This window comes from Physeter macrocephalus, chromosome 18, assembly GCF_002837175.3.
Source record: "Physeter macrocephalus isolate SW-GA chromosome 18, ASM283717v5, whole genome shotgun sequence".
NCBI lineage: Eukaryota > Metazoa > Chordata > Mammalia > Artiodactyla > Physeteridae > Physeter > Physeter macrocephalus.
In genome coordinates, this window is record NC_041231.1 from 2,353,344 (window position 1) to 2,377,206 (window position 23,863).

Below are 23,863 nucleotides of genomic sequence, written 5' to 3' on the forward strand. Positions count from 1 at the left end.
CAGCGCCCAGTCCCACGGGAAGCTGGGGAAGGGGGGCTGCACAGGCCGGGGGGGTGGACTGCGCCCGAGCGGGGGTGAGCGGTCGGGGTGGGTGGTTGGGATGGGGAATGGGCTGCGCAGACTGGGATGAGTGTGGGGCCGGAAAAGCGGTGCGCCCGAAGAGAACACAGGAATAGGCTGCAACAGACGCCCCGCCACGTGACCTCCGCGCGCCCCCGTCCCTTAAAGGGGCGGAAGGAACGCGGGCGCGCGCCACGCTAACGTCACACATCCCTATTTGCATCCGGCCCGCGGGTCTCAGCCCCGCTCAGCGCGGCGCCTCCTGGGCGGCCTCCGATTGGCCGTCACCGGCGGCGCCGAAGCGTAGTTGACTTGCGCCGCGCCCTCCCAATCGTAGCCCGCTTTGCTCGAGGAGGGCGGGGCCAGGAGACTCAGCCAATGGGAGGCGGCGTTGTTGGCAGCCACGGCGGCGCAGTCCCGGAGCGAGCGAAACCCAGACGGCCGCCGCCACTGCCGCAGGAGGCGTGAGGTGCGGACGCGAGGCTTGGCTGGGTAACGGCGGTAGTGGCGGCCGGCGGGGCGGGGGCCGGGGCTGGGGCCGGGGCGGGGGGAGCCGCGGAGGAGGCCCGGGGCCGCCATCTCGGGAGGCCGCGGCGGCAGGGGCGGGGTCGGGCCCGGAGCGCCCGGAGCGGCGGCGGGGAGCGGGCGGGCGGGAGAGGGCGACGCGGGTGCGACCGGGGCCCGCGGGGAGCCGGGCGGGGCCGGGCGGCGGCGGCAGGTGTCGCGCTCCGCTCCTCCCGCGGCGGCCTGAAGGTCAGGAGAGCTTTGTTCCCGCGCGGCTCCCGCCCGCCGGCCTCGCGGCGTCCCCGGGAAGGTTAAGGCTACGGGTCGGGCCGCGAGGACCTGGGAGAACGCGGAGCCGCCATGGGGCCTTTTGTTTTCGGAACTGGAGGCTTCCCAGGGCTGAGTGACCGTTAGCCGCGGCTGCAGCGGGCTCCGGTCCCGCGTCCGGCGGGTGGGTGAGGCTGCCGCGTGTGCCGGGGTGACACCAGGACCTTGCGCGGTCCTGGGTGTTGTCGGGGACGGGCGGCGACGTGCGCCGGGAGCCGGACGGGCCCGGCGTTCCCGGCAGGGTGGCCGCCGAGTCTGCGCTACTTTACTGCTTAACGTCATTCTGCGGACGGGGAAGTGGGGCCGTCCGAGAAGTCCGTGAGCGTCACGGATGGGACGTTGCCCTGCGCGTCTTAGTCCGGAGGTGGTGATAGCAGTCACATCGGTGTGTTTGTACCTCACTGCTGGGCCACTCCCCCCCCCCCACCGCCCGCCCCCTGATCCTGTGTTTTCCGAATGCTTTCTGTTAGTGATCAGACTTCCCACCGTCCGCAGTTACCCCGGGTCTATCTAAGCCGAGTCTGCAAGAAGCCTTTGGGCGCCGAAGAAGGCTGTGTCGGGTTCCTGGCGGGGATGCTCCTGCACTCACCTGCCAGCAGGGCTTTGGTTCACATGACCCCTCTGTTTTACTTGCATGTCGCTGTAAAGTATAAAAATAGGCTTGTGAAAATTCTCAGAGTGAGTTGTTGAACTTAAAAGTTGTCTTTTTAAAAGTTACTGCCTTCCTGTAGAAGTAACTGTATCTCTAGGTGGTTAATAGCTGTCCCGCACACCAGGGACTCCGATAATCTTTGCCTGCGTTGACTCATTTTATAATAGTCTAATAACTTATGCGATAAACACTGTTGTTTTCCCGTTTAACCACTCAGGAAACTTGAGGCCCTGGAGGGTTTAAGTAAAGTGGTGTGTGCAAGGTGACATAACTTGGATTAAAATGCAGGCAGTTTTAATTTTGCCCAGCTTTACTGTTTCTGTAGAAGAGATGAAAAGTTTTAATAAGAAATTGTTTTTATTATTGCACTGAGCCTCACTGAAGTCTAGTTTTTGAGCATCATTGATGCTGGTTGATCATTTCCAGCTCAGAATTCTGTGATTTCACAGAATGCTAAATGCTTCCCATAGTAGAATCTGGAAATGATTTTAGACTGTGCTTAACAATAGCTAGAGGGATAAATGATATGCAGATGTAAAATGACCTTCCGAGAAAGAAAGGTGGTGATAGAGTAGGGATATATTTAAAAGGTTAAATGAGTGATTAAAGTAGAGGGTGATGGCTTAAAAATTAGCGTTATCTATTAGTGGTTAACTTGTTAAGGTAAGAGTTGACAGGAAAAAGAAACCCCAGAAAATGAATTTTCTCAATTTATTAGCTGCTTTTTTTTTTGTTTTGCGACAAGGAAATTTTTTCTTTCATCTTTTGAAGGTAAAGTGTTCTATTCTGAGATTTGGAAGGACTGAAGATAAGACTTTTGGTCCATAAAAATACCATTACAAAACTTAATTTCTTATAGAATTATAGTGACAAAGGGGATTCGTTTTATATATAAAATAGGTATAGGAATTGTGACCTTTTCAAGTTTACTTAGGAACACTTTCACTAGAAGTGTGAGGCCTCTTCTCGTGGTATGATGAGAGTAATTATTCTCAAAATAATTATAATTATATAAATAATTTCAACACTGTAGTGCTGTCTTAAATACCTGTTATTACAACTACATTTACAGTCTTTTTTTTTTTTCCTGGTTGACCCGTGTTACTAATTCAGAATGTCTGCGATTATTTGTGCCTCTGTATTATAAAATAACATCTAAATGCTTTTGTGACTTTTGCATTATTTTTGAAAATACTATATAGAATAGAGAGTGGAGAAATTGATTGAATTCTTTGCAATAGCTGATTTTATCACTTGGTTTGATAATCTCAGTAAACTGAATTCTGGAAAGGATACATATGTTTAAGGGTTGTTGTCCTCTAAAAGTGTACAGACATTGTAGTTTTGTGAATTGACCATTTAGATTATCAGATCCTTCTGTGATATTCTGAGTTGAGAGATTTTAATCTGTATGAGATAGTTCATAATTTTTTAGAAATTGAGTGCTTAGAGTTGGGATGTGTTCATCAGTACATGACAGTCTGAACTCATAGTTGAATCTTTAGTTAAAATATTTCCGTTAACCTGTCAGGATTTTTACCAGCCTCTTGATATTGAGAGCATATGAATTCCCTGTATCTGCAGTTTTCTGACCAGCTAGGGTTCAGAGTGAAATCTTTTCCTTTTTTCTTTGAGCAGTTGATAGTCTTCTAGCATCAGGAGAAGGTGACCTCAAATGTAAATGCGTACCTGGGATAATAAGAGTTCCGAATTACTTATTTTCAGAGTTGCTTTTCTTTTTTTGTTCATTATCCACAGTTTTAAAGGGCTTTAAAACTGTTCTGATAAGCTCATGTTGTACTTCCAAAAGTTTTACTGGAGAACCCGGGGGGGAGGGGGGGGTTGGCTTGTTTTTTGTGTTTTTATTTTGTTTTGTTTTTGATAAATAGTATCTGTGGGCCGAGGGTGGTTTAAATTCCCAAAGCCCTAAGGGCCATCAACCAGTATGAAACAGGGAAGAACCATTACTGCTCAGAACCAGTGCTCCCAGTGATGGCATTTTGAATAATCAAGGCAGCATTGAGGAGCTTGTTGAGATTGGTCTGGGACTGCTGTCTAAGGAGTGCTTTTTTGTTTTTCAGAGGTAAAGGTGTTTAGGCATCCAAAGTAAAAGGCTCATATTACTTAGTTTGACTATTCTACCACTGGGATGATTTCAGAAGTAGAAAGTAGCTGGTGCGGAATTATTGCAGGAAATTGCTCTCCTCCAACCTTAGCTTAATTTGCACAATTTCTCCTAGTTCAGTGAACACGTGCCTTCCTAAACTGCAATTGTGAGATTTTTCCTTGAACACAACCCTTATTAATGGGTAGTGAAGAATTTTGTGTTTGACTGTTAGGGAATTTTCAAAACAGACGACTTAGGTTTATTTCCATCAGAGAAAGCAGGGCTGCTTTACACTGTTTGACATTGAATTTTACATTTCATGAGTATTTAGTAACAGGAGAGGCAGTGTATTTCTGTAGTAAGAAAACTACAAAAGATCACTTAATGAACTTTACGTCTTTGCCTTTTCATCTTTGCCGCTCACTGTGTAGCTTAAATTTCCTCTTAAAAGTATACTGTCAGCTGTTTTTAAAGGTGCTTCCATTCTGGGTCTGTGGGACTTTTTTTTTTTTTAGTGTATGTACTGTGCATTTTATTATTATCCCAAAAAGCCTGTTCAAAAACAAGATAAGATGATTTCTGTGTAATAGTTGTGTGGTGTGGTAGAAAGATCGACTATACAATTTAAATACGTGCAAAGGGTGTTAAGTATTGTAATTTAAAACGTTACTTGTTTACCCAGTTATCCAAAGTAGCTTTCAGTGCTTGGCATCTGTTCATCCACGAATGCCTTCTCTCTGCTAGGCACAGTTCTAGGTACTGGGGTATTTTATTGCACTGAACGAAACAGACAAAAGACCTTGCCCTCAAGTATTTCCACAGTGGGAGACAGACAAACAAGTTAGACAGTGGTAGGTGCTTTTGAAAACAAGAGTAGAGAGAAGGAATAGGGATTTGGGTTTTAAATAGGGTGGAGACGGTAAAGCCTTACTGACAAGGTGACAAGACCTTGGATTAAGAAAAACCTTCAAATATTTGACTCATTCAGTCATATACTAACGAATTGCGGACAAGAGAGTGGAGGAGGAAATTGGAGCTATAAAGATGAAGAACCAGTGTGCCTTGAGTAAAAATAGACTGTTTTGGTTAAAGAAGGAAAACTTTTTTTTACTTTCTTCCTGAAAACTGAGGGCTCGGTCTCTAGCAAGCTTCTGAAAAAACAGTCCACCGTTGTCTCATGTCCATTAGATCTTCTAAGCAGATGTGATTTCCTGTGTGTCTTCAGAACCTGCTTAGCAGCAGCTAAGGTGTGCGTAGGGTCCCTGACACCACCATGCTGTATACAGGTGACACACGAGCAGATCATCACTCAGCAGCAGTGAGCAAATGGGTGAAGCAGATTGCTTGGCCACTGTCTCCTGCCTAGTCCTGTGCTGGGCCCAGGGACTGCTGCGTTGAGCAAGTAGATAGATCTCTGCCTTCATGGAACTTACTCTTCAGTGGGAGGCCAGAGATGGATCATTCATCCATTCTTTTTTCAAAAACACGACAATAAAAAGTTTCAAACATATGTAGAAGTAGTGATTCCCCAATATGTACCTAACATTTAGCAGCAGTAATTAACTATTTGCCAATCTTAGTTCATCTGTAAACATGTAATATATGTGATTTTTAAAATAGATTTTTCGATCATGGCAAAAGAAAACGTGCATATATATTAGATTATCAATCATTACATATGATTGAAATCAGTTAGAACATAATTCTAAGACCACTGGTTTGAGTTTAGAATCTGGACGCTTTTTTTTTTTTAACTGCTGAGAGATTACAAGTATATTGAAAGGTTTGTTGATTTTACAAGGACGTTTTCCATTATTTCATCTATTTACATAAGTTATCTGGTTGTTTATTTTAAATATGTTTTCACTTACCTGCTGGCATATTGAATCCAACGCAATTAACTCCCAATACTAAGGAATGCGGTGACAGAGACTGGATAAAGAATCTCCTGATTAGGGCTTTGTATAGTGGCCAGGTTTTGTGGGTAGAGACATTGGGATGTCCTGTGGGGATATCCTGATTCCTTCTTAGAGCAGATGAATGGCTTCTTTGTCCCTTCTGATGTGTCCTGAGCCAAAGTATGGTCTGGTACTCCTGGAGGATTTGGACCTGTACCCTGGGACTGATCAGACTCCACGATGGGATCGCCAGCCCTCAGACTTTTATGTGAACCAAGTGATTATGCTGTGGGGTTCATTTAACTGCCACCCTAATTTAATAAGAATTAGAGACTATATTGAAATTCTGAAGTCTTAACAGAAACATGTTGATTACATTTGAGTTAATTTTAATCATTTATCTCATGGGAAGATGTGGAGGACCTCTGACTTAAGACAGCTAATAAATGTATTAAAAGTTTTAGTTATGTGAAGGGCGACCATGTTCCCCAATTTACACCTTCTTTGTCTCTTGAGAGTGGCCCCATTTGAAATTATAGGATTACTCTCTAACTGTAGGCTAAATGTTTTCAGTTAAAAATTAAGAATTTAGGGCTTCCCTGGTGGCGCAGTGGTTGAGAGTCCGCCTGTCGATGCAGGGGGCGCGGGTTCGTGCCCCGGTCTGGGAAGATCCCACATGCCGCAGGGCGGCTGGGCCCGTGAGCCATGGCCGCGCGTCCGGAGCCTGTGCTCTGCAACGGGAGAGGCCACAATAGTGAGAGGCCCACGTGCCGCAAAAAAAAAAAAAATTTAAGAATTTAAAGTTATATTGGATAACTTGCTATAAAAATAAATTTTTTTTCCCCTAGGAAAATTTTTTTGTTTGGGGTAAAAATAATCCATAAATCGGATTGTGAGGTAGCTTATATAAATAAAAGCAAAACATTCATTTGTGTAATCATGGAAATTTGCATGTCAATCCAGGTTTAGAATTATAGGCTCAAAGTTTTTGACCCTGGAGGGGAAACTGAACAGCTGTATTCTTTTGAAATTTTAGAATGTTCTTTTGCCTGGTATTCCTTTCATATTTCAACTTGATTGCCTTTTAGAAGTAAGAGACCCTTTTGATGAGGCTTGGGACTGTGGTTTCATAAAATTAATATTAAACTCAGTATGCCAACATTTAAAACAAATGGATGGTTATATTTCTCAAACCTGCAAATTTGGTAATTCCTTATAATTTTCTATTTTAAGAAAGTTTTGTTTCATAGTGATTGCTAAACAAAAGCAAATAATTGTGTGAAACTTGAGTCACTGAACTCCAGCTTGTTTGTGATATGTCACCACTCTACATTATTTTTTCTTAGATAAGGGTAGCAATGTTTAAACTAACTCGATTTGTTGGTTTCGTATCAAGCAATAGATAGGATGATTTGTAAGCATATTGCGGTTATAAAAGTGGAGAGAGACCTGGAGTAGATCGTGTACTGGGCACTTCCTGTGTTTAATTCCAGCTTCACAGCAGCCTCTCAGGTAGGTCCTTTCTAGTTTATGGATGTTGAAACCGAGGTTACACAGCTAGGAAGTGATGGAGATGGGATTCAAACCCAGATCAGAACCATATTGTTTATAGTGTGTGTGCTTTGCTTTAAACATTGAGTTCTGGGTTTGTGGTGTTGTTTTGACCTCAAAGTATTTTCTTTTCTATTGTTTAAACTCATTATTTTCTTTGTTTTTCTTTCCTTGATTTAGCTCCTTTTGGGGGCAGGGAGAATGTTTTGTTGGGTTTAACTTAATTGCTTTGTCATCATGTCACCGAAAATAGGATCACGGTATCCGTGGGATCTTTTAAATTGGAGTGGTGTCATTCTGTGGGAAAGTGAACCTCTTTGGCCTCTATTCTGCAATAGAGTGTTTATTCGTTCACCAGGTATTTATTGTGTCAGACGCTGTTTCGGCCCCTGAGACTACTACGTAGAGAACAGGATAGAAGGAGTGCTTCACACTCTACTTCTAGACAGTGGGTTTCTTGGGAATGCTGCTGAACCGCAGGACCCCGACCCTGACTGAGCTGTTGACCGTCATCTATCCCAACAACAGCAACAGTAATCTTGAGTCGAGCAGGTGGAAGTGGCAGCAGGAAGTGAGGTGGTTGGTGGTGGTAGGGAAAGGTCAGGAGGGTCTGGATCTGAACGTGAGCGGATTTTAATCTAAAATGGAACCAAAGGAGATGAACGGGTAGCTCTCATGCATATGCACCCTTAGGGAAATGAAAGTTGAAGACTGTGAGACTGATTGCCCAAAATTGCCTGCTTTACAGAAGATTGAGACTTACCCTCGAACCGGTGAGTGTCTGCCAAGAGTCTCTCTCCATCTTCAAGTCATTGAACTTGCTGCGTGGCTCCTAACTGGGTTTTCCCCCTTTTGCACTCTTTGCCTGTAAAAGCAAACCTGCCGTAACCCTTCAGGCTCAGCTGTCGCTCACTGCGGTTCAACGTGTCCCAGATTGCCGTTCTTCTGCTGTTCCCACATCAACTCGATTTCTGGTAACTTGAGCTTGCCTCAGTTTACCTCCTTTCTTTTAGGTTGCCATTACGTGGTGTCAGAAGTGGGATCCAAAGGAGATACCCACCAAGGAGCGGCAACCCCCAGAGTTGAGCAAGGTACCCACACTTGAGCCCTTTGTGCTCTTCGCTTTCGCAAGTTGCCGTAACTTGGTTAGGCAAGTCTCCTCTTGGATCTCAAGCTCCCTCATTTTGGTTGAGCTCTCCAGCTTTATTTGGGATCTGGATAGGGACAGATTGTCCTTCTGGCGAGTACTCTTTTGTTCTGAATCCAACAATGGGATACCAGTCATCTAAATGTTTTAAAGGTAGCTCCCTTCGGGAACTCTGATGTGTTTTTGTTTGTTTGTTTGTCTCTTTTAAATATTTATTTATTTACTTGGTTGCACTGGGTCTTGGTTGCAGCAGGCAGGCTCCTTGGTTGTGGCATGCATGTGGGATCTAGTTCCCGGACCAGGGATCGAACCTGGGCCCCCTGCATTGGGAGCGCGGAGCTTTAAACACTGCGCCACCAGGGGAGTCCCTCTGAGGTGTTTTTTATTTAATTAATTAATTAATTTTGGGCTGCACTGGGTCTTCGTTGCTGCGCGTGGGCTTTCTCTAGTTGCGGTGAGCGGGGGCTACTCTTCACTGCAATGTGGTGGCTTCTCTTGTTGCAGAGCACAGGCTCTAGGGCGCGCGGGCTTCAGTAGTTGTGGCACGTGGGCTCAGTAGTTGGGGTTTGCGGGCTCTAGAGTGCAGGCTCAGTAGTTGTGGCACACGGGCTTAGTTGCTCCACGGCATGTGGGATCTTCCTGGACCAGGGATCGAACCCGTGTCCCCTGTGTTGGCAGGTGGACTCTTAACCACTGCGCCACCAGGGAAGTCCCATCTGATGTGTTTTATTATTATCTTTCCTCATAGACATTTTTGACTAAATGGACCAGTCTTACTAAGGATAACTTAGAACTTCAGTGGCCGTTACAAGGAACCTTTTATGTCCCCAAACGTGTTTTTCTCCGAACCAAGTTAGAAGACCATGGTTACCAGATTAAACCATCCACATCGGGTAGTTATTTTAATTGTTATCTGGAGGCTTCTAAATGGGTTCATGATTATAAAATTGCCTCCTTACCAAATACCGTTTCCAAATTGAAGCAAATAAGCAGCTAAAGGTGGATTTTTAAAATGTCATTGGCCTCTTTCTTGATGTGAGCTGAGGTCCCTCCTACCCTTATTGCTCCATCTCCTTTGTATCTCTCTCTTTGCTGCCTCCTTATCCCTCCCCTCTCTCTGAACTTCCTTTCTTTCCTGGCACTGAACCCTTACCTGCCAAGCCCATTAAAACTTCTCTTTCAAAATTAGACCTTCTGAGGATCCTGCTAAACCATAGCAAACTTCCTGTACCCCATGGGCAAAGGTCAAGCTTAGGGCTAGGGACTTCCTTGGTGGTCCAGTGGTTAAGACTTCACCTTCATGCAGAGGGGGCACGAGTTCTACCCCTGGTCGGGGAGCTAAGATCCTACATGCCTTGTGGCCAAAAAACTGAAAAGCATAAGACAGGAGCAGTATTGTAGCAAATTCAGCAAAGACTTTAAAAATGGTCCACATCAAGGATATCTTTAAAAGAAAAAAAAAAAAAGGCTTAGGGCTATAAGGACTTTCCCAAGGTAACGTGGATCCTCGTAGATTTGGTGAGGAATTCAGTATCGTGACCCTGATTTACCAGCTTGGTCCCTCCAATCTCTATCAAACAGTCCACATGCTTGTCTAAAATAAGTCAAGCCCAGCACTGGACTAAAACAGCCAGTTGAGAAAACCCCGAACCATCTGTTAGGCTTCCCCCCCACCCCCCAATTTAAATTTTGATTGATTTATTTATTTTTAATTAATTAATTAAGTTTTGGCTGTGTTGGGTCTTCGTTGCTCTGAGCGGGGGCTGCTCTTCGTTGCGGTGTGCGGGCTTTTCATTGCGGTGGCTTCTCTTGTTACAGAGCGCAGGCTTCAGTAGTTGCAGCATGCAGGCTCATTAGTTGTGGCGCATGGGCTTAGTTGCTCTGTGGCATGTGGGATCTTCCCAGACCAGGGATTGAACCCGAGTCCCCTGCATTGGCAGGCGGATTCTTTTTTTTTTTTTTAATTTATTTTTGGCTGTGTTGGGTCTTCCTTGAGGTGCGTGGGCTTCTTGTTGCGGTGGCTTCTCTTGTTGCAGAGCACGCCTCTAGGCACACGGCCTTCAGTAGCTGTGGCATGCGGGCTTCAGTAGTCGTGGCTCGCGGGCTCTGGAGCACAGGCTCAGTAGTTGTGGTCCACGGGCTTAGTTGCTCCACGGCATGTGGGATATTCCCGGACCAGGGCTCGAACCTGTGTCCCCTGCATTGGCAGGCAGATTCCCAACCACTGCGCCACCGGGGAAGTCCAATCTCTTAGGCTTAAACGAAACCAACCCCAGCCCTTTTATGTGATCAGGCTGGCAGTACAGCCAAAAGCCTGCATGAAGCCATCCCTAGAGCCTTCCCCAAGTCCATGGGCTGGAATAAGATTCAGGCATGCACCCAAAAGCCTGCTTATCTGTCCATAACTGTTAGAGCAGGCTCCAGATTGTTTTCAAGGAAAATTTCAGGCTTCCCACAGATGCTGAATCCACCCAGGTGGCTTTTAATTCCACGTTTGTAAATGATCTAACCAAGGACTTACCCCGTTAGTCAGAAGAACCTGTATAGAATGGGAGACAGTGTCTACCCTGATCTTGTCACTTTGGCCACTCAATTGGCTCGTACCCCAGAAGATGACACCAAAAGAAAGACAATTCCCGCAGATGGAGACTCAAAGCAAATCTGGCCGTTGGAAAAAGGATTGCTATAAATTGAAATCCAGACTCAAAGCAGATCTGGCTGTTGGAGAAAGGATTGCTATAAATTGAAATCCAAACACTTGCAACCCTCCAAGAACCAACAGCCAAACCCACCCCAAGGATGTGACTCAGAGGACACACAGGGACTGTTCCCTGTCCGTCCATTAAATAGCTTGGGGAAGACTCTTCTCTAGATCAGAGACAAGTTCCTTATAGTATTAATTGGCACAGCGTCTGCTCTGTCAGCGCCCAGCCTAACTACAGCAAAACAGTTCCTTACTCACAGTATTACGTATGTTCCAATAGTGGGCACCTCACACTGCAACGTGTCCCTGTTTCCCAGCCCATACCTCTTTGTCTGGGGCCTTTTTCCCTCAAAAGGGAGAAGTATTCCTTCAGTTCAAGTCAACACTTAGGAAGATTAAACCCCTTTTTGCCTCAATTACATTGCAAAGCTAAGAAGACCAAGCTTTGGACTTACCCCACTATTAACCAGGTACCTCTCCCCCACACTCTTTGGGCAGAATCCTCAACAGACATAGGCAGAATTCATAGTGCCTCTCCTATTAAGACGTACAATACCCTATAAATAAAGACGTCTTCCAGGACATAAGTTCTATCGTAGAAGACTGTAAGGCCCAAGGACTCTTTGTCCCTTGCACTAGTCCTTGTAATAGCCCTGTCTTACCTGTAAAAAACCCAACAGCCAAGGAGGGAGATTTGTGCAGGACCTTTGGCAATAAACAGCATTGTAGTTCTTTGCCACCCTGTCACCTGTAATCCCCACGTGCTGTCGGTGTTCATCTCTACTGGAAGCAGCTTTTTCACTGTGGTCGACTTAGGCAGTATGTTTTTTTAGTATTCCTGTTGATAAATAGACAATATCTTTTTGCCTTTACCTGGGAAGGACAACAATATACCTGGACAGTCATGCGTCAGGGCTTTACTGAGGTTCCTCTTCTGACAGATTTTAAAGGCTGGCTTAAATGACATAGAATTCTCTGGAGGCACCACCTTACTCTAATAAGTAGATGATTTGCTTCTTTGCTCGCCCTCCCAAAATTTCCACAAAGACACTGTTCACCTGTTAAAAATCTTAGCCATTAAGGGATATAAGGTCTTGAAGGAAAGACTGCAATTTGTCCAAATTCATGTTTGATATCTTAGGACATTTAATCTCAGAACAGAGACTACACCTAGATCCCGATAGGCTTCAAGGCATTTTAAACTCTCCAAACCCCCAAACCAAATGTCAGTTACGGGGTTTTCTTGGGCTAGATGGTTATTGTTGCAACTGGATTCCAAACTTCTCTTTAATGATTCTGGCCCCCATATGCCCCCTTTTGTTGTTGGCTGTGCCACACGGCACGTGGGATTTTAGTTCTCCGACCAGGGATTGAACCCGGGCCCGCTCCAGTGGGAGCCTGGAGTCTTAACCACTGGACCACCGGAGAAGTCGCCCTATGTGCCTTTCTAAAGAACAGCAAACCTGCCCTCATTGTTTGGAATGACCAAGATCATTTAGCCTTTGAAGGAAAGTTTAATAAATCGACCGACCCTTGAATACCCGGATTATCAGCTACCCTTTTCCTTATTGTATATGAGAAGGAAGGGAATGCCCTCGGGATATTTACCCCAAAATATGGGGCTGTCACTGACCCCTGGGTTACTACAGCCAACAGTTAGATCCCTGGCCTGAGCATATGGCATGGCTTAGAGCTATGCCTGCTGCTGCCCTCTTATCTTAGTAAAGGCTACCATCTTTGCACCTCACACCGTTGAGGCTCTCTTGAGTTCACACCACACTCAACACCTTTCAGCAAGCCATTTTACCCCCTTTGAAATCTTCTTACTCGCTGCGCCCGCATCACTCCCATTCAGTGTAACAGTCTCAACCCTGCAACCTATCTTCCCTCCTCCACTGATAAAATTCCCCATGACTCTGACCTCGATGGTGTCAAGATGACACCTCATGACTACTTACAAGAAACCTCCTTGATGAATCCTGATCTTATGTGGTTTACTAATGGCTCTTACCTGAAAAATGAAAATGGTAAATTTTGTGCTGGGTATGTGAGATTATTGAGGCTGCAGCCCTAACTTTGGCTGCTTCAGCTCAACAAGCTGAATTATACAGGCGCACCTTATTTTGTTGTGCTTCGCAGATATTGTGTTTTTTTGTAAATTGAAGGTTTGTGACAACCCTATGTCAGCATCGGTCAGCGCCATTTTTCCAACAGCATTTGCTCACTTCATGTGCCTGACATTTTGGTAATTCTCACAGTATTATTGTATTTGTTATAGTGATCTGTGATCAGTGATCTTTGATGTTACTACAACTTGCTGAAGACTCAGATGATGGTTACCATTTTTTAGCAATAAAGTATTTTTAAATTAAGGTATGTATCGGCACCTTTTTTTCAATAGCATTTGCTCACTTTGTGTGTCTGTCACATTTTGGTAATTCTCACAGTATTTCAAATTTTTGTTACATTTGTTATGGTGGTCTGTGATCAGTAATCTTTGATGTTACTGCCACCACTTGCTGAAGGCTCTGATGATGGTTAGCATTTTTTAGCAATAAAGTATTTTTAAATTAAGGTATGTACATTGTATTTTAAGATATAATGCTATCGCACACTCAACAAACTACCATATAATGTAAACATTTATATGCACTGGGAAGCCAGAAAGTTCATGTGACTTGCTTTACTGCGATACTCGCTTTACTGCAGTAGTCTGGAACCAAACCTGTAGTACCTTGGAGGTCTGCTTGTATACCCTCATTGAAACATGCATTTTAGTCAAAGGCAAGACAGCACACCTCTTTACTGATAGTATGCCTTTGTAGAGTGGTGCAGTACTTTGGAATGTTATGGAAACAACAGGGTTTCCTCACTCCCAGTGGAGATAAAATTAATAATGGCCCTTATGCCCAAAGTCTGTTGGACACCATGCTGCTGCCGGCAGCTCTAGCTATCATTAAAGGGCCTGGGCATTGCAAGTCTGATTCACTGGAAGCCAAAGGAAACCACCTCCCTGATACCTCTGCAAAAACACTTCCTTTGTGATACCCATAGACCAAACCTCTGTCATGGTCCAAAAGGCTCTTCCCCCTGCAAAGACCTAAGAGAACTAGCCAGGGGAGGATAACAGCTGGCCTCTGAAAGAGAAGAGCACAACTGGAAATCTGAAAGCCTGGCTGTTGGACCCATGAAGAAAAGGGGCTCTGGTTTGAACCCAGTAATAAGCTGGTTCTGCCAGAAAATCTAAAACTTCCCTTATTGACCAGTGAACATGAATTAAACCATTGGTCCACTGAGAAAATGGTAACCTTTATAAATCAATGTTGATAGAGAGACATCAGCAAGACCACAAAAAGCTCTTGCCTTGCCTGTTCTACCTGTCATAAATTGATCCCAAGGAAGCCTGTTTGTCCCACCTCAGGACATTTTAATTCACCAGACTGCTAATGCTCTGGCAAGTGGATTTCATACAGTTGCCCCCACTCATGGGTATAAATATGCTCTAGTAACGGTTTTCATGTCGGACTCAAGCGTTTCCGTGTAGTGGTGACTCCCTCTTCCATAGCTAAAGTCCTTGTAGAAAAGATCATTCCCACTTGAGGACCTCTCCCGCCCCTGGAACTCCAGGGGACCTACTTTACTGGACGGTTTCCATGAGGCTTATCATCCGCAGTCTTCAGGACTGGTTCATGCAAATGTAATTGTAAAGAGCTGGTTGGCTAAGTTAGTTGAAACCCTCCAAATACATTGGCCAAAAGTAGTGCTCTGGTTCTTCTAAATCTTAGATCCACATTTGGGATTCATAAATTCTCACCCTTTGAAATAGTCACAGATGGCCAGAGCATTTAGCCTCTGCTTTCTTTGACCCAACTAATAAAAGGGCACATACTTCACATTTGCAGGGGTCTAAAACCCATGGAGAATAATCGTGCTGTAGTAGAGCAGTCTTTCTACAGTGTGCTCCCCGGAGATGAAGATGTCAGTTTACAGCCTGGGGACTTCAACTAGTGGCAGAGAGCTGTGCATAAAGGCTCTCTCCTCCCTCATTGGAAGGACTTCTGCCAGGTGTTACTGACTAATCCCTGTGCCTCGGGGCTCCCAGAGTGACACTCCCGGACTCATGCGTCCCATCTTGAAAAGGACCCCAAACCTGAGTGGACCTGCAGCCCACCTCAAGACTGAAAGCTAAGAATTTCTAAGGACTGAAGCAGACAGCTTTCCAGAGATCAGAGATGTCCGGCCCCGGCCTGTGAAACCTCCTGTTTCAGCCACTTCTGTATCACTCAGCCAAGTCACGCCGCTAAAGTTGTAATTGTCCTTTCTTTGGCCTCCTTGCCGCCCTCTAGTTTGGCTGTAACGCACCCCTTTGCTCCCACCTTACAAGAACTCTCATTCCACCAACCTTACTGATTGCTGGTGATGATGAACCTGAACTGGAGGCCTGGCCATTATCCTTAGAAGGGTGGTGAAACCTGTCTGGCAGAGATACAGGGTCTTCCTTTGGCATCTTTGCCGCTGTACTTAAATTGGCACCTGACATTACAGGATTCCATTGGGTGCCCCACCCCTAAAGGAATCCCTCTCACTTAAGTCTGGACTCTTACCCAAAAGCTTTCCAGAAGTGTTCCAGAAGCATTAATGGGACTGGTGAATCTCTAGGCTACCTCCTGCACCCTTGTAACACTTGTATGTGACTCAGATGGTCATGGGTTCATTCCCCACTGGAATCTAGGAGACTGACGTCTCCTCCAGCATGTATCTCTTTGGTGGGGTAATGAAAATCTTAATGATACAGGGAATGGAAAACTGATGCGCTTTCTTCAGTGGTGCCTCATGGGGAACTGATGAGAAATCTGTTGAGTGGTAGGAACTAATTCACCCTAGCTTGTCCCTGGAAAATCCCCAGCCTCCATCAGAACCTCACCCACAGTAATCAAACTCACCTGTTACTCCAAATGTATTGAAATTTAAGATATTCCTCTAACTGTCCTCACTGTGCTAAACAGAACCACTTATCATGCGTTGTGTATAAATGACTGATTTTGATCATGAGATCTCTTTTATTCCAGGAAGAGAATATACGCTTACGCTGTCTTTAGAAAACACTGGTTATTTCTTTCTGTGTGGAAGAAATGCATACTCCACACTTGCCCTAAATGGGAAGTACGCTTGGAGCCATTGTCCTCACTCCTGGTGCTGAAGTTGGGAAAACCCTGCCTTCCATCGCCCTTGGGCCCAATCTGGGTTCTTTCTCCTCCCATCTTGAGAGAGCGCATCGTAGCTGGGATGGATACAATTTTGTTTGGATGCCTACAGATACGCTCATAGTAGATAGAAAGCCATTTGCCCTTTGGACTTTTTCCCTTGGGTTGGAGTAGCAGAACTTGAAAAGGCAGTTAAGAATCTCTTCAGATTCATGGCTACTACCTTAATGCTTGTGTCAGAGCTTTTGAATATCGACAAACCCAAGTAGACGGCGTAGCAGAAGTTGTCTTACAAAACTGCAGAGCCCGAAACCTCCACAGTGCATAGCATGGGGGAACCTGTGGCCTGCTTGAGGAAGAACGCTGGGGTTTTGGGGGGGTTTTTTTGTTTTTTAAAATTTTATTTATTTTTGGTTGTGTTGGGTCTTCGTTGCTGCACGCGGGCTTTCTCTAGTTGCGGCGAGCAGGGGCTACTCTTTGTTGCCTTGCACGGGCTTCTCATAGCGGTGGCTTCTCGTTGTGGAGCATGGGCTCTAGGTGTGTGGGCTTCAGTAGTTGTGGCACACAAGCTCAGTAGTTGTGGCTAGCGGGTTCTAGAACGCAGGCTCAGTATTTGTGGCTCTAGAGCGCAGGCTCAGAAGTCTTGGGACTTCCCTGGTCCCAAGAATGCTGTTTTTATGTTAACAAATAGGGAAAAGTAACACAGGAACTGAAAGTAGTGAAAGAGGGCTTCGCTGGTGGCTCAGTGGTTAAGAATCTGCCTGCCAATGCAGGGGACACGGTTTCGAGCCCTGGTCCGGGAAGATCCCACATGCCACGGAGCAACTAAGCCCACGTGCCACAACTACTGAAGCCCGCTCCCTTGGGTTGGAGTAGCAGAACTTGAAAAGGCAGTTAAGAATCTCTTCAGATTCATGGCTACTACCTTAATGCTTGTGTCAGAGCTTTTGAATATCGACAAACCCAAGTAGACGGCGTAGCAGAAGTTGTCTTACAAAACTGCAGAGCCCGAAACCTCCACAGTGCATAGCATGGGGGAACCTGTGGCCTGCTTGAGGAAGAACGCTGGGGTTTTGGGGGGGTTTTTTTGTTTTTTAAAATTTTATTTATTTTTGGTTGTGTTGGGTCTTCGTTGCTGCACGCGGGCTTTCTCTAGTTGCGGCGAGCAGGGGCTACTCTTTGTTGCCTTGCACGGGCTTCTCATAGCGGTGGCTTCTCGTTGTGGAGCATGGGCTCTAGGTGTGTGGGCTTCAGTAGTTGTGGCACACAAGCTCAGTAGTTGTGGCTAGCGGGTTCTAGAACGCAGGCTCAGTATTTGTGGCTCTAGAGCGCAGGCTCAGAAGTCTTGGGACTTCCCTGGTCCCAAGAATGCTGTTTTTATGTTAACAAATAGGGAAAAGTAACACAGGAACTGAAAGTAGTGAAAGAGGGCTTCGCTGGTGGCTCAGTGGTTAAGAATCTGCCTGCCAATGCAGGGGACACGGTTTCGAGCCCTGGTCCGGGAAGATCCCACATGCCACGGAGCAACTAAGCCCACGTGCCACAACTACTGAAGCCCGCGCGCCTGGAGCCCGTGCTCTGCAACAAGAGAAGCCACCGCAATGAGAAGCCCATGCACTGCAACAAAGAGTAGACCCTGCTCACCACAGCTAGAGAAAGCGCACGTGCAGCAACGAAGACCCAATGCAGCCAAAAATAAATTAATTTAAAAAAATAATAAAAATAATGGAAGATAATATCAAACTATTAACTGAAATAGGCCGTACCCCTGGGACCTGGGCCATTTTTGACCTATTAATATAGGCAGCTGGGGAAACAGGTTGAGAAGTTTATTCTAGTCAGTAGCTATAATTGGACTTCTGGCCATGGGTATAATCCACATGGTTAAATTTCTCCTGTTTTGTTCAGCAGGCAAATGTCTTTCTCCCAGATGTATGTACAAAATAAAGTTCTTTTTCCTGTGTGTAACTACAGAATAAAGGCTTATCCTGAAGCTCAGCTGACCATGGAAACTGAACTGACCACGTCAGAGGAACATAACTGAGCTTCCCCATTTCTCAATTGTTTTGTTCAAATGAGGCCAAGTATTTGCTTGCTCTTTTCCTCTTCCGTGGGATGAGACATCTGAGGATGGTCCTCCTCAGCTCCGAGAGACCCATAATCCACGTGCAGCTAATGGTGCCTCTGACTAAGTGAGATACCCACGCAGTAAGACTGACGAGCAGTGCTTTTTGTGAAAGAGTTTAATCAAAAGGGGGGAATGTGAAAGGATTTTAATCTAAAATGGAATGGAAGGATGTGAAATGGAGAATCTCTTGCGCATGCACCCTCAGAAAACATGTACCTTCAGAAAACAAAGATGGTGGGACTGATTTCCCATAAATGCTTGATTTACTAGAGATCAAAATTTATCCAACCAGTGAGCATCTGCCAGGAATCTCTCCGCATCTTGGAACCACTTGCTGCATGGTCCCTAATTGGATTTTCCCCTTTTGCACTCTTTGCCCAAAGAAGCAACCCCGCCCCCCCCAAGCCTTCAGTGAACTCACCTGTAGCTCACTTCAGTATGTGTGTCCCGAATTGCACTTTCTCTGCTGTTCCCAAATAAACCCTGTTTCTGGTAACTGGAGTTTGCCTTAGTTTACCTCCTTTCTTTTAGGTTGAAAGAAACCCCAGTCCGCACCTTAGTAGCCAGGTAACCTTGGGTTAGTCACCTCACCCTTCCCATCCTCAGTGCCCGCTTCTGTGCACTGGGGATGTACCCTCCCTGCTAGAGTTGCTGTGGGTATAAAATGTGGGAAATTGCCTGTCACATGGGGACCTTGCTAGTACAGGAGGTGTTGGAATTAGGTGTGTGGCTTGATTGGGTGGGGAAAATGGGACTCTGTCTGTTAAGCTGGCAGTGACAGCTGCTGCAAGAGAGAGCAGTTGGTGTGTGTGGTCTACACAGAAGGTGCTGGTGGACATAATTGTTAGACAATGGAGTCTTTAATTACGTAGCCAAATTGTAGTTGGTTTCAGTGTGTAACCAGTTTGGCAGTAGGTGTCAGTATCCATTCCTATTCTTTGACCCAGAAATCCTACAGTCACAATCCTACTCTTGCCATATAAAGAGTCACTTGGGATGGGAAGCTATGTAAACTAAGATGTGTTCATGTAGATAATATCAGAAGTATATCATGGGGGGGAAACGTCAGTATTTAACAACTGGTAAAAGGTAAGTGTATTAGCTCTTAAAATGTCATCAGATGTTATTTTGAAGACCTACCTGCCTGTCTCATGTTTTGCATTTGTAATATATGAAAAAGCAGAATATCAGCTTGGGATTCGGACTTCCCTGGTGGTGCAGTGGTTAAGAATCCGCCTGCCAATGCAAGGGACATGGGTTCAAGCCCTGGTCCAGGAAGATCCCACGTGCTGCGGAGCAACTAAGCCTGTGCACCACAACTACTGAGCCTGCGCTCTAGAGCCTGCGAGTCACAACTACTGAGCCCGCGTGCCACAAGTTCTGAAGCCCGCGTGCCTAGAGCCTGTGCTCCGCAAGAAGAGAAGCAACCGCAATGAGAAGGCCACGCACCGCAACCAAGAGTAGTCCCCGCTCACTTCAACTAGAGGAAACCTGCGCGCAGCAACGAAGAACCAACGTGGCCAAAAATAAATACATAAATAAATTTATTTAAAAAAAAAAAAAAAAAGCTTGGAAATAGCCCGGGTGCGGCTGTATGCATGCAGCAGATTTCGGAGGAGCTAAGCTGGGAGGTGTAGGAATTCGGGTTTCTGTGTGGAGTGACTTTGGACTCAGCAGAAGGTGATGGGGACCGTTGGAGGGTTTTTCCTCTCCTGATTTTCATTTGTTTCCTTAAATCATTTAGCTTTTTGAAAAAGATAATGTAACATTTATGTAGTATTTCGAATTTTTAAAGTAATTACAATGTTTTATTTTGAAACAGAATTACCTAAGAAAGATGCGCTTAAAACAATTGTAGTTCATAAATTCCAATTGGAGCTATATTTCCTAACTGTGAAGCGTTATTGTTCTCTTTGACCCTGAAGCACTGATTAAGGGGTTTGGACTTTGCTCAGATACCTAAGAATGAATCATCGACCAGTTGTCAGCCTGAAACCACCCTTCAGAGGGGGATCTGAAGTGGATTTACTACATCTAGGACTAAGGAAATGCGATAACCAAACTTGACTGTTTTTAGCTCTGCATTTAGATAGGGCTTTGAAATTGTACTAATATCAAGTTCTATTTAAGTCATAAATGTCTTAGAACCCACCTTTAATATTTATACGTAGAAAGTCACCTAATCGGCAGATAATCTTTTTTTATATGTCTCTTGTAAAAGTGGGATCATAATTGAGTGTATTGCATGATGTTTTTACACAAGTACTGCATCTTCAGTGTAGAAGTAGTAGAACATACAGAATAAACAAAATTTTAAAATGATTCTGTGAGGGTTTGAAAGACAATGTGAGCACCAGTAAATTCTTTGAATTGCTCTAAAATAATTGGTCTATAGCATAAATAAATGTTCCTGTTTCTGTTATAGACGTAAGGCAAGTTAAAATTGATGAATTGTCTTTATTCTGAAGTCTGGTCATTTTAGTGCCAACAAGAGAAATTTTTTATGAGTAAATGTGCTTGCACTGAAAGGCGTATAAGTTTTTAATTTGATGAGTTTTGACAAGTGTGTATATCCAAGTAACCAGTACCCCATTCAAGGTCTTGACATTTCCATCACCCCAGAACAGTCCCTCCTGCCCCTCCTTACGAGGTCCTCATCCCCCACTGAAAATCACTGTGAAAAGAGTACATTTGAAAATTTTTTTGTTTGTGAATATTTAGTAATGTTAATTCTTTTTGAATTTGTAGGAGATAAAAACATTCAGATGGCAGATAACAGGTAAGCCAAAATGGACTTTGTTTATTGGAGTTTAAATTTTAGTTGGTGAGCGAGAGGCAAGCCGTATTTCTGTAAACATCATTAGGTGCTCTAGCCGATGGCTTTTTTTCCCCTCTGTGTTTTTGAGCCCATAAAGAACTTGCTTTAGATGTGAAAAGTGTGTCATATATTGATACTAAAAACCTTTGTGTTTTTAGAGACTTTGTGTGGCTGTCCCACAGAGCCACTGTGGGCACTGTGTCCTAACAGCTTGGCAAGGCGGCTTTTTTTAATAACGGTGAGGAAAGTATTTCATAGGTAACGTGTGTGTCTGTAGTTGTCTTCTGCTCAAATCTGAAGTTACTGTGGAGACACCTCTTAATATGTTAAATAAGAAAAACGCCCTTGGGCTATTTATCTGTGAAACTTTTTTTAGAGTAATACTTTTAAAATATATTGTTTTAGTTTTTCAGATGGGGTTCCTTCAGATTCCTTGGAAGCTGCTAAAAATGCAAGTAATACAGGTCAGTTCACTGCACATGGGAAAGTGAACCGTTGGAGAGTTTGCATGCAGAGCAGGGAGGCTCCTACTCAGACCTCGGAAGTCAAGTGAATAGCACAGTGCGCCTCTACCTGCCGTCTCTCGCCATTAGCGCTGATTACCAGGCGCTCAGGCTTTTTTCACCTGTGCCTTTACTTCTCTTCCCGTGATTATTCTGAAGCATGTCCCAGATATCATATCGTTTTGATATGATCATAAATTCATAGATACATTACTTTTCCTCCATTTTCTTTTTTTAAAAAAATTTATTTATTTATTTTTGGCTGCGTTGGGTCTTCGTTGCTGCGCACGGGCTTTCTCTAGTTGTGGGGAGCGGGGGCTACTCTTCGTTGCAGTGCGCAGGCTTCTCATTGCGATGGCTTCTCTTGTTGCGGAGCACGGGCTCTAGAGCGCAAGCTCAGTAGTTGTGGTGCACGGGCTTAGATGTTCCACGGCATATAGGATCTTCCTGGACCAGGGCTCGAACCCATGTCCCCTGCCTTGGCAGGTGGATTCTCAACCATTGTGCCTCCAGGGAAGGCCCTTTCCTCCATTTTCAAGTATTTATCTATACTTGTTTTTCCCTCTGAACTGTTTGAAAGCAAGTTGTGGATATTCTGGCTTTTTCTTCCTAAAACAATTCAGTATAAATTTCCTAAAAACTAGGATAAAGTCTCATAACCACAATGCCATTACCACAATGAAGAAATTTAATGTCGGTCCAATACTATTAGCTAATGTACAGTCATGTTCATATTTTCCTGGTTTTCTCAGCAATTCTTTTACCGCCGTACCCCACACTCAAATCCAGGGCTGGCCAAGGATCATGTATCGCGTTTAGTTCTGTCCCCTTTATTCTAGAGTTATCCCCCCACCTTTTTTACCCTTCCTCGCAGGGACACATCAGCAGGCTGTGTGCTCCAGCTGTCTTGTAGAATGCCCACACTCTGGATGGGTCTGGTGGTTTTCTTCTCACTAGATTCAGGGTAAATGTCTTGGCAAGACGAGCATATAGGCGACCTGATGGAGTGGGAAGGCATAGGCCCATGACGGGGCTCCCGAGAGTGATGACGTGGTAAAGACAGTGTCTGCCGGTCTCTGCCCTTAGGGTCCTTGTAGTGAAGAAGCTGTCGGGCACCCTGCGGGAATCCTGTTCTCCGTAAGACTCTTATGTAGGGATTCGGGCACCACTGATGATCCTTGCTGAATCCGTGGTGATGTTGGTGGTCACCAAAGGGTGTTTTTCTAATTCTGTCAATCTGACTAACATATTACATCTATTAAAGAAATACTTCTCTACTCCCCCGCTACCCCATTTTAACGTTACTAGAGACTTATGGATTAGCTTTTTATTCAGTGTTTAATCATTTGCCATCGTTGTTCTATTTTTTAATAAATAAATTAATTATTTTATATATCAGGTTCTTATTAGTCATCCATTTCATAAGCATCAGTGTATACATGTTAATCCCGATCGCCCAATTCATCACACCACCAGCCCCACCCCCCCTGCGCTTTCCCCCCTTGGTGTCCATATGTTTGTTCTCTACATCTGTGTGTCAATTTTTGCCCTGCAAACCGGTTCATCTGTACCATTTTTCTAGGTTCCACATATATTTGTTAATATACGATATTTGTTTTTCTCTTTCTGACTTCACTCTGTATGACAGTCTCTAGATCGATCCACATCTCTACAAATGACCCAGTTTCGTTCCTTTTTATGGCTGAGTAGTACTCCATTATATATATGTACCACATCTTCTTTATCCATTTGTCTGTCGTTGTACACTTAGGTTGCTTCCATGTCCTGGCTATTGTAAATAGTGCTGCAGTGAACATTGTGATGCATGTGTATTTTGAATTATGGTTTTCTCTGGATATATGCCCAGTAGTAGGATTGCTGGGTCATACGGTAATTCTATTTTTAGTTTTTTAAGGACCCTCCATACTGTTCTCCATGGTGGCTGTATCAATTGACATTCCCACCAACAGTGCAAGAGGGTCCCTTTTCTCCACACCCTCTCCAGCATTTCTTGTTTGTAGATTTTCTGATGATGCCCATTCTCAGTGGTGTGAGGTGATACCTCACTGTAGTTTTGATTTGCATTTCTCTAATAATCAGTGACGTTGAGCAGCTTTTCATGTGCTTCTTGGCCATCTGTATGTCTTCTTTGGAGAAATGTCTATTTAGGTCTTCTGCCCATTTTTGGATTGGGTTGTTTGGTTTTTTAATATTGAGCTACATGACCTGTTTATATATTTTGGAGATTAATCCTTTGTCC

At 44.7% G+C, this 23,863-nt stretch overlaps 1 protein-coding gene across 5 annotated transcripts in view; it reads left to right on the forward strand.

Annotated features, from left to right (window-relative positions):
* The first annotated feature begins 430 nt into the window (after positions 1-430).
* Positions 431-23,863, forward strand: part of NAP1L4 (nucleosome assembly protein 1 like 4) — a 93,929-nt gene continuing 70,496 nt past the window's right edge. For 3 of the 5 annotated variants that reach the window (XM_055079964.1, XM_055079963.1, XM_028479633.1), the window contains exons 1-2: positions 21,031-21,061; positions 21,506-21,564. In XM_055079964.1, coding sequence (XP_054935939.1) covers positions 21,048-21,061; positions 21,506-21,564 — 73 coding nt within the window. In that variant the 5' untranslated portion in view covers positions 21,031-21,047. The other 2 variants (XM_028479628.2, XM_028479629.2) reach the window with 2 other exon arrangements.